The sequence below is a fragment of the Pyrgilauda ruficollis genome, unplaced genomic scaffold (genome assembly GCF_017590135.1).
Source record: "Pyrgilauda ruficollis isolate IOZ18807 unplaced genomic scaffold, ASM1759013v1 scaffold29, whole genome shotgun sequence".
Classification (NCBI taxonomy): domain Eukaryota; kingdom Metazoa; phylum Chordata; class Aves; order Passeriformes; family Passeridae; genus Pyrgilauda; species Pyrgilauda ruficollis.
The window spans coordinates 5,628,386-5,639,755 of NW_024524266.1; the positions used below are offsets into that span (position 1 = coordinate 5,628,386).

An 11,370-nucleotide genomic window follows, 5' to 3' on the forward strand; every position below is an offset into this window, starting at 1 on the left:
ATCTAAATGGTTATTCAGCAGTAGACAAAAAGTATGTCCATGGGCACAGCAAATCCATACTCTGCATTTTTGTCACTCGTCTCCTCATTTATTAGTGCAGCTGTTGGTTTAGAAGAGTTGGTGTCTGCTGACAGATTTTCTCACTGTGGCATTTATTTATCTACCATAACTGTTCCATAACAGCAAACTGTGCGCATAAAGTGATTTAGTTAATGAGACTCTTAATCCTCTGATCCCTAACTAGTAACGTAAATAGTTGTGGATTCAGAACTTGGTTGGCCCTTGAAAATCATGTTCACTGACACATAAGCTGTCTTAGCAGTGATGTGCATCAAGGAGAAATCACCTCTTCCCCTTCTTAGCAAGTTGAAAACTCAGCTATATCTACCAATACAATATGTCCATGTGCATGAAAAGATTTTTTTTAAAATTCTTACTGCACATGCTGTTTATCTTTGGAACATGAGACACAACTGAAGTGTATATGTGGAGAAGCTAATATTTTTAATTTTTTTTTCACTCTTTTATATATGTTTTCATAGGGAAGTAAAGCAGTTATTAAGGAAATGCTGTTGAGGAAATTTTTGATTGGAGAAAGCATATATCCTACAAAACCTTCTTAAAATCAGCCAGACTCTGTACTCACTTTGTTCTCACAAGTCTAAACCCACAAAGACCTCACCTTGTCCTCTTTGCGTCACCAGGACAAAGTAACAGCAAATTCCTTTCCATATCTGGAATCTGAAAACCTCGTCGACACTAGGATTAAAGGTGGCATTTTAGCAATTAAAAGTCTAGTCTAGGCAGGATACAGATCCTTTAACACATACTTCTTTGAAGTCTGGAGGTAGCTCGCCTGGAAAAAACATAAGGTTTTTTTACTGTCTGCTTCTTTATAACAACTGGTTTAGTTTACACCGCACGGACAAAACTGTTATCGTAAAATACGTAAGGAAAAGTCCTTTGTCTGGGTGTTGAAGGCCTTCATGTCATTGGTGTTCCCATGTAATTTTTAAGGTTTTTTGTTCAAAATATGCAACTATGCAGATAAGTAGCTTCTAGGGCTTCATTATTTTTTGCAAAACTATGAATCATCATAGGGCATTTGATCAAAATACATATTCATAAAACTTATTTCTTTAAAAAGGAGCTAAATAATCCAATTTTGACATTTACTGATAGATACAGACTGATGTCTGTCTATGCTTGCAGGAACAAGTTGTTAAATTGACACCAAAAGAGGTACTTGTGTGGCCCAGTTTTAACCATCTAGTTGTGTAGTGACAGGACAAGGGTGAATGGATTCAAACTGAAAGACAGAAGGTTTAGATTAGCTATCAGGAAGAAATTCTGCACTGTGAGGGTGGTGGGGCACTGGATCAGGCTGCCCAGAGAAGCCCAGGTTGGATGGAGCTCTGAGTGATCTGGTCTAGTAAAAAGTGTCCCTGTCCACAGCAGGGGGGCTGGAACTAGGTGTTCTTTAGGGTCCCTTGCAACCTAACCTATTCTATGGTTCTGTGATCTAAGCGCTCTGAATCACACTTAAATTTGTTCTGAAAAAGCCTAAATTACCAGATAATTATTGTAACACTTTCATTTTTGGTTTTTATTTTAGCTGCATTTTTGAGGATTTGTTGCTGCTTTTATTATGATATATTATGATATTCTAATTGTTGTTATGCAATTGGCTGGTATCCTGTCATTTTGGAAATACTTTGGCAGTTTGATTATTTCCTTTCAGGAACCATGTTTGTTTGATTTTTTTCAAACGTTTTTATGCAGTTACATATTCAGTAAACATACGACTGAGTACACCAATAAATAAATCAGTATTAACTATCAGCATTTTATGATTCTAATTATGCTGCATTGTAAATCCATAGCTTTAGGTGCCAATAGCTCTCTGAAAATTAGTTTTTGACTTGTACATATCAGACTAGATATAGGCCCTGAAGGCATATTGTTATTAATGATGATAAGTTTTTGTTTGTTTTGAAATAGTAATACAAACCTTGTAGCATGAAAAGAAAGACAAACAGGCATTTAAAGAAAGCTCTTTTATTGTTTCCTGATCCTCATTCATGTTTGTTGGAAAACTCAAAAGTAGTCTGCCTGCCTCATACGAATTTACTTTATATTTCTGCAAGGTCATAGTTCCTTACGTGTCATACAGAATTATTAAGCTTTTGCATTAATACTGAAAAAAAACCTTATCCATGAAAGAGTGTCAGCCCTTCATTCTCATTTAGGCAGCTTCCTGATGGTTCAGATGGTGATATGGATCTATTTTGTTTTGCAGTTCATAAAAATTATAATAGGAAAAATATATTTAAATGTAATAGGCTTGTCAGAACAGATGTCTTTTCACCTCTGTATTACCAAAGTATCTTTCTAAACACTTTTGAGTAAGGAATTTCTTGGTTTCATTTTAATGATAAATTTGCATTATATCTTTGCCAGGAAGAGATTCACCTTGGTTTCCTGTATGCTGGTCTCATTCTAGCACACTTGCTTCTCACAAGAGTATGCTGAGAATGAAGATTTCTATATTTTAGCAAGTCTTATGTCATCCTCTGGAGGGCAGCTAAAGTCTATCCTGAGGGAAAAAGCCTGAGCAGCAATTATAGAAAACACAAGCAAGCTGTTTGTCAGGAGCTTCCTCCTGCTCCTGCTTGCACTCTGCAGTGACATGCTGGAAGAGTTGTTTGGGGATTTTTTTCCCATTCTTTTTGCAAAGTGTGTGTGTGTGTGCTGCACACAGGCACTATTTACATGCTCACATGCTCTCTGTGCACAGTTTTGTTAGTTCAGTGCTAGTTAATGCCAAACTCTCTACAGAGACTCTTCCTCTCATTTCAGATGAGACTGATCAATGTACCTATCTAAAACCAGTCCCCAAGCAAATTAAACTGAATTTTAGTCTTATTAATCCATGTGCCTGCACAGAGTGATAGGTTTGTATCAAAGGGTGCATAAAGCTTTAGTGCAAAGGGACACAGCCACCTGCTCCTCCACCTTCCCATGTGTTGTCTGGCATTCACAAGAACATGCTTGTCTAACCCAGATGGAATTACCCACATTTTTTCTGGGTTAGTTTTCTTTCAGTTTCTTCACTGAACTGGGTTACAGAGGGATGAATGCTAGACATAACCCATGATATGCATAGCTGGGAGCAGAGAGGGTGGAGGTTGTTTTTTGCCCCCTCTTATGTAACTTGACCCAAAAGATTCTTATAAGTAGATGCCGTGCAAAGCATCCAGATTATCCACTGGAATAGCAAAAATACTTTGTGCCCTTCAGACAGTCCCTATCAACCCTGTAACTGGCAGCAGGTGACAGACCAAGAACTAGTCTGCAGTCTGTTTCATCCAGATAGGTGATGGGAGGAAAATTATTTGGGATAGCTGTTTCTTTGTCATGATCCCTGATATTCCTTCTGTTTTTTGTATTCCAGCTCCTGCTCTGGATGTGGACTGGCAGAACAACACTACTTTTGCCTCCTGCAGTACTGACATGTGTATCCATGTATGCAGACTTGGCTGTGATCGTCCCGTTAAAACCTTTCAAGGACACACAGTAAGTTTAAGAAGTCCAAAATGTTAGTGGTGAAGTCACAGCAACATGTTATCTAATAGCAGATGATGGGTTTGCAGAGTATGTTCTAGCAGCAAAGGTGTTACACTCCATTGTTTCCCTAAAAGTATATTCCTTGGGAGTGAGGGATTCACTGCCTGTGAGAAGGGATAAAATGTTCTGTATCAGCGCAGGAGACAACACCTCTGGCTTAAGCAGTGAGAGTGTTTCTGGGTAGCATGAGCTGCAGAGTAAAGGCACATTCATAACTAAGATTCTGTTTTCCACTGGCTTAATTTCCTTTACTAAATGAATAAGGAGAGAACAGTTTACTTCCAGCCATTGTTCAGTTTTGGAATCAATTTAATCTAATAAGAGATATTAAAGATGTATTTCCCCACTCTTTTCTTGGTGGAATTTAATGACTGTCAAAGGTTACTTTTTCTAGGTTTCATTTGTGAGAAAAACTGTGATCATTTACTGACCCATAATTCAGATGTTAGCTTCCAGAACTATGCATTTGAAGACCTTTATCTTAGTCTGTGGTTAAACTGATATTTTGTGACAGGTTGTACATTCCTAAAATAGACTGGTGCTTTTTATGATTATATGAACTGCACTGTTTTGTACATGATCCAAACTTTCACTTCAAATATATCTATACTTGTTTTTAATTATTACTGAAACTTGTAAAATGTATAAAGAAAAATTTAAATATATTCCAGGATTGTTTTCACTGAGACCCTGGGCCAATTTATATTTTTAAGGAAACAGTCTTTCCCTTTTTATAAAACACTTTTCTTCTCTTTACCTATAGCTGTGGAAGAGCAGGGTAAACTTATTCATTACCAAGGGGATACACTCGGCTTAATTAATTACAAAGTGCTAGAAAGACTGATAGAAAAAGCATCCTAAACTGTTTCACATTCCAGCATGGAATTCATTTACACATAAACCTCTCTTTAGAGAGACCAGCATTGTTGTAGAGCTACAATATGAAGAATTATCAAGTCCACAAAACACAAAACAAAACACCCTACCAGTATCATTATTTTCTGTTGAAAATTTGGTCTACAGACCATTAATGAAAGAAGTGCCTCAGTTTTAAAAAGGTAATGCTGTATCATCAATCTGTCTGGGTTTATTTAAATCCTAGGAAATGACAAAAGGATAAGAGCAACTTTGAGCCAGAACACACATCTTAAGATTGTTTGTGTGTATTGTTTACGAGCACAGGATGGTTCCACTCCAAAATGCCACTTAAATAGCATGTTGGGGAGGCAGCAGTGCTTTCGTTCACCCTTAAAAGCACCAGCACTGTAATTTGTGGGTGAACTTGTTCCATGCATAAACCTTGAGTGCCCTCTGCTGAGTGCCCAGCACGATGCAGTAACTGGAATATTTGCTTAATAATATCATTCTTGATTTCAGAACGAGGTGAATGCAATCAAATGGGACCCATCTGGCATGCTGCTGGCATCTTGTTCCGATGACATGACATTAAAGGTAAAACAATTTCCATTCCTGTTTCTCAAGAAGTGAGGACAAAAAACTATGTCTCTTTTTCAGTCTCCTTCAGAATGATGGTAGTGTATCACTTCAAACTCTGCATGAACAGAGTTCCATTTTGTCCCATATTTCTTGAAGCAAATATGAAAAATTGAAGAAAGAGAAGCTAACACTGGGGAAATTAAGGCATCCTATCCAAATAAGTGTTACATGACTGATCTGCTATTGTCACAAAAGAAGTCATAGTTTAAGTATAGATAATATAGAGTTTGAGCAGCCCAAAACCCTTTCTCATTTTTCTTTTCCAGCCACATCAAATGAAGGCTGTCTATGTAGGAGTAGCTGTATGATGTTATAGCAAAGCCCTCCTGCTGGACTGTTGATTTATGCTGGTTCCTTGAAGAAAGCAAATATCCCACGAAGGATTTGGTTTTGTGGCTAGAATTGTACCAGTAATAGTTTCCTTGCAGTATGGTTGTGTTAATTAAGACTCAGATCTCTTTGCACTGCTGATTGACACAGCTGAAGCTTGGGAAGTTTCTAGCATGAAACTGAGACAGCAGCAGAATTTGCAGATGGGAGCTAAGAGAATGTCAGCATTATGAGTATTTCTTGTTCATAGGTAGACTGACTTCTGCTCTGTGTTTGCCACATACCCACTGAGGTTTTCATCATTCTGGATTCCAAATGTGTTATTGCAGGCTAGTGACAGAGCTGGAAATTTGCAAAAAACAAGGGCAAAAGGGAGCAGTTTTCCTGACACGCTGCCACAAAGCAGTATTGCATAACTGTTCTTGCTCTGCTTAAACATCCTGACCCAATGGTGGCACATCTTTTTGGTGCCCAGTTGAATGCTGTGTTTTAAAAACCACCATGGTTCAGTGTTGTTGTTACCAGTTCAAGTTCCTGACCATTGAATTTGGCACAAGAGCTGGTGGTTTGCTAAACCTGGCCTCACCTGTTTATAAAAACCTTCAATGACAGAAATGGCAAATGCTCCAAATTAAGGCAATTATTCTTCCTTTGTAAATCAGTCCTCTCCAACTTTTTTCTTATTTTTGGAATTCACAAGCTTTTCCTATAACTTCTTGGAACGTGCTGCCTGTCAGCCATAGAACATGGCTGAGCTTTGTGTAGCATTTCCAAAAGCAGTCTCAGGTACACTGATGGGAATTCAGCATGAGAGCACATCATTCTCTTGGTCAGACTTACAACAGCTGAGTTAAATCATTACTACATTTTCAGCGTCTCTCTGAAACTGACTGACTAAATTTGGGTTATTTTCTCTGCTGGGAATTCCTTCATCTTACTTTCTCAGTTAGCTGACAAAAAGAGGTACTAAATTACCTGTCATCTCTATTGAGCATATTCTTCATCTCACACTGAAGTATTTGACCATGTAACACTACAGAAATGGCTGACTGTCTTCCATCTTCTGTACTGTTAAAAACAGGAGGGAGGCAAATGGAGTTCAGGAGGAAAAGGAAAGGAGAAAAAGGAAAATTTTACTAGCATAAGAGAAAATTGCTGTGTTCTAAGCAGTTGCTGCAATTTTCTTCTCATTCTTTAAAATGACTGCTGTTGCAATGTGTAAATAAAATTCTGGCTAAACTTCTTCAAATAGATAAACTTCTGTGTGAAAATAGTTACAGACTTTTTGAAGTACAGCAATTCTTTAGTTCTTAACTATTGAATAAGTACTATTAAATGTCTAACTCTTCTCCCTACTGGAGTTATTTTAATGTATGTGCCAAATTGCTGAATTCATAAATTATATTTATGTGTTTTCAGGTGAGTCGAGATCTCAAATAAGCAAATGGTAAGAATAACCTAGAACTGAAATAATTCAGCTGAGAAGAGATTAATAATGTTGCCATTTTCCTCCTTCATTATTTCTCTGATTAGATATGGAGTATGAAGCAAGATACCTGTGTACATGACCTTCAGGCTCACAGCAAAGAGATTTACACTATCAAATGGAGCCCTACAGGACCAGGCACCAGCAACCCAAACTCCAACATCATGTTAGCAAGGTAAAAAATAAACCTCTTTTTCTTGCCTGCCAAGAAGAAGAATCATCTTTCTGACATATAACCATACTGTCACTTTGCCATCAGTCTTCCTGCAGACAATTCCACTAAAAAGTATCTGTGTATGTAAGTCAGGAGGATGGATACAAAGGGAAGGGGTTCATATTTGAAAGAAGAAGGGGAACAAAGAAAGAAAATTGAGTCATGTGGTATTTAACTCTCCAGCTGCCTTGATAAAATGGTTGTAAATTGGGCATTGCACTTTCATATCCAGCATGGCGTTGCTAGGAGTAAAAATGTTGAGGCAGGTGCTCTCAAGATTCAGGCAGCTGGAATGGTTTCTAACTGGAGTCATGCAACTCAACTGGACAGTTAGAGAAAATGTTTGCAGCCTTAGCTGACAGAGAAAAGCTTGGATAATCTTTGAAGTTCCACTTGAAAATCTGTGCAAAATTCTTCTTTGAGCTTAGGAGATACATTTACTTGGAGAGTGCCAATTGATGGTAGTACGGTGGGTTTGTCAGATCAGCTCATGGCGTGTGCAGAAGCTGTGTCAAACCTCCTTAGTCTGGGAGTGGACATGGAAGAACCTCACTTTCCTGGAGTTAGTCTTTTAATATTATTTTTAATGCAAATATTTTCCTTTGCCTTTTTCCAAGCCTACAGTTTGGGATTTAAATGGAATGTAGCAAAAATATCACCGAAACAAAGTGAAAAGAGTTCTAGAGAATTATAAAATGCTAATTCTTTAAACAGGGTGAATCCTTTAGGAGTAAGATCTCTCTGAACCCATTTATCCTATTAATGACAAATATATTTGACCTTCCTGAATAACAGGAGGTAGAATCTCAAAAGTTGGGAGCTTGGCCTTCTTACGGCTACATAGAGCACACCTACATAGGCCCTAAGGGTCCTCATACAAGAATTCAGTTCTATAGCTGTAGTACCACCTATATGTTTTTATCTTAAGATAAAAAACATATAGGTGGTACATTTTAGCTTTTCTGTTTGAAACATTATGTCTTGCTTAGCCAAGGGGAAAAAAAAAATCTGTGGTATCCTCTTATAACATTTACAGTATGACAGTACAAATTGATTAACACCCAGATTATGACACTGTCGTGTTTGAATGCTTCTTGCAGTGCTTCGTTTGATTCCACGGTTCGGCTGTGGGACGTTGACCGAGGAGTCTGCATCCATACGTTAACAAAGCATCAAGAGCCTGTCTACAGTGTAGCTTTTAGTCCTGATGGAAAATATCTAGCCAGTGGGTCCTTTGACAAATGTGTCCATATATGGAATACTCAGGTACTGTTTTGCCTCATGTGAAGCACATCTGGTTTAGATGACACCTTAATAGCAAAGGTTTAAATGGAAACGTGTGTACCTAGGTCATGCATGACCTGCCTGCCAGGGTAAGCCTGCTTGTATTGGCTGGCACAAATCCATGGCAGCTGAGTCACTCAGGTGCAGTGAGGTGACTGCCCAGAACAGTTCTGCTCGGTCTGCTTTGTATGCTGAAACAAGTAGCATGCATGAAAATAGGTACGTTGCTTTGGGTCATCAGCTTTGTGAAGCAAAGGTGTAGATTAGAATTAAGGAATACTTTTTATTTAGTTACAAACTGAGTTCAGCTGTGAATCTGATGCTCCTTGCTTAGATGTTGTGAAAAGGAGATATAGATACAAAGATGTACAGGCAGGGGACTGGTGATGTTCTGGAGAAAAGTGGGACATCATAGTTCCACAGATGTAATTCTGGATACTGGTATCTCACAACCTGAATTAGCAGCAAACTTTAGAGAACACATCAACCTAACTCCCCAGGCCTTTACTGTTACAGAGTTGACAAAAACAGATGTCTTGAGTCCTACTATTTCTGGAGGAGCCTGTTGCTCTTCATTGCAAGGACCAGTTTCCTGATTGTTTCCTAACAAGTTTCCATCACAATATGGAGGTGGCCATAGCTGGGTGATCTGAATAGCTCCCCCTTTTAACGTAGAGCCACATGACAGAGAAAAAGAAGGGGAACTTCTGTATCCAATGTCTGCATGCTGTTTTGCTTTGTAGAGTGGAACTCTAGTACATAGCTACAGAGGCACCGGGGGCATCTTTGAAGTCTGCTGGAATGCTAGAGGAGACAAAGTGGGAGCAAGCGCATCAGACGGATCGGTAAGGATCATCAAACAGTGCAAAGGTTTGGTGGAGATTTCTTTTCTGGGAGCATCAGCAAAAAACAGGATGTTATATTTGCCTCCTGGGGACAGAACCGAAGACAGAGGCAGCTCAAGACACAAATAAGTAGCTCTGTGTAGTGTATTAAAAATGCTTGTGCTTTGAAAGGTTTTGAATACTAGGAGGTGGTGTTCCTATCAGTAATGAAGAATGCTTGTGGAATAGTTGAATACTGCTGAAGATGAGAATGACTTCTAAGTACATATTTGACAAGAACAACAGTTATGTTGTTTCTATCATTATCTGTCAGCTTTAATGAAGAGCAGATCACAGCAATCAACTCTGTGACAAACAGTTACCCTGGGGCTTTCAGAGTTTGATTCCACAGTAGAATATTCCTATTCCTTTGAACAGGAATAACTAAAGGAGGAAATTTTCAGCATGATACCCAAAGATTTTGTCATGTGGTAGAGGAGAAATATTGCCATGGATACTGATTATCTTTACTATTTTTTGCTGTTAATGTTACTTCTAAAAAAATTCAATTGTAGCATGACCAGCTTGTGCAGGACACACCTGGCTGGCAGGCATAACTACTTTGGAAAGTATTTTTAAACTGTTTTTAACAAAGAGAACACCTATGACATGATTCAGTTGTTTGAGCTTAGTTGTGACATCTCAGACAGTGCTGTGCCTGGCTCCCAACAGCTGATCCAAATGGGCACATGTCCACTGTCATGCTTGCCAAGCCTGCATCTGTTTTGGATATATTTCAGAAGTGGAAGTGGACATGATATTTGGGAACTGAATAGATCCCAAAGTCTTACGAGATGTGCCACCAAAATATTTGTTTGTAAACCAATAAAGCCCAGCTAAGTGTTAAATGTGTGGGTTTCACTTGGGCTTTCTGCCATGTCAGTTTGTCCCTTTACTTGTGTGCTGATTTGAAGCTGGGGAGTGTAACATCCAGCTGGCTGGTCCACCTGTGTGCAGGGTGCATGAATGGGATTTCCACATCAACTTCACAAGTGGTTCTTAACACAGGCTCTTCTCTCCGCAGGTTTGTGTTCTAGATCTGCGGAAGTAAAAGTGAAATGTTTTAGAGGAAATTTCAAATGGACCAGCAGTGAATGTGTGGGGAGAAGCACTCTTCAAAACTATTCTTAACAGCTCCAGAACTGTACAAACTTGAACAAAGTTAGAGTGTACCGTGAAACCGACTCTCCCTGGCCACAGGTGACTTGTATTTTGTCCGTAACCTTCATCAAGGAGTAAAAACGCAGTCACTTCAGAGGGGGAGGGAATGGTTTCCACCTGGAACATTCAGCCTTGGAAGCATGAAGCCACCAGCTAGGCATTGCACTGTTTGGTTTGCATCTGAGAACTTGCTCTGATGGCTGGGGGAAAAAAAAAAAAAAAAGCTGTGCCAAACTGTGATAAACCAAAAGGGAAAAAAATCCTCCTCAATGCGGTGTTGTATTTTTTCCTTCCAATTTGGACACTACAGTTGCTCTCCCAAAGGACGTTCAAAGACCAGTTTGTACTGATGATATGCTCAACTTTGTAATCACAACACTTTCTATTTTCTAGACTACTTTTTTTGTTCAGTGGTTTTTCTATCAGCTGGAATATTACAGCCTGGAGGATCCCAGGCTTAGGATGATACTTTTGTTTTCCTTTTATTTCTCCCTTCCACTCCCAACTTTTCCTTCCTTTTTTTTCTCCTCTTTCTTTTTGCTCCCTTTTTTTTTTTTTTTTTCCTGTATGCCCATAGTAGATGCAGCCAGGTGGACATGACAATGAAAATTTTTGACAGACTGCTTCTCCTCTCTTCTATAACTTCCTTTTCCTTTCTTTCTCTTCATTTAAAAGAAAAAAAAATCCTCCATGCTTCAGATCTTAGCGTCTCAAGGGCACTTTCAGCAAATTGTGTAATAAGTGCTTTATATAAGAATGCAGTGCTGGGGAAGATTTTTACAGGAGAAAGATGACTTTTAACAGAAAGAACCCAGTGTATTTTTGGAAAAAAAATATTTTTTATGTTAAACAGTTTTAAAAGCCTAAAATGGCCACAAAATGTAGAC

At 38.7% G+C, this 11,370-nt stretch overlaps 1 protein-coding gene across 5 annotated transcripts in view; it reads left to right on the top strand.

Moving 5' to 3' along the window:
* TBL1X (transducin beta like 1 X-linked) overlaps positions 1-10,717 on the top strand; it is a 188,451-nt gene extending 177,734 nt beyond the window's left edge. For all 5 annotated transcript variants that reach the window (XM_041472328.1, XM_041472330.1, XM_041472326.1 and 2 more), the window contains 6 exons: positions 3,455-3,576; positions 5,005-5,079; positions 6,988-7,115; positions 8,255-8,420; positions 9,182-9,283; positions 10,347-10,717. In XM_041472328.1, the coding sequence (XP_041328262.1) occupies positions 3,455-3,576; positions 5,005-5,079; positions 6,988-7,115; positions 8,255-8,420; positions 9,182-9,283; positions 10,347-10,373 (620 nt within the window). In that variant the 3' untranslated portion in view covers positions 10,374-10,717. The remainder of the gene's footprint in view (positions 1-3,454; positions 3,577-5,004; positions 5,080-6,987; positions 7,116-8,254; positions 8,421-9,181; positions 9,284-10,346) is intronic.
* Positions 10,718-11,370: the final 653 nt, after the last annotated feature.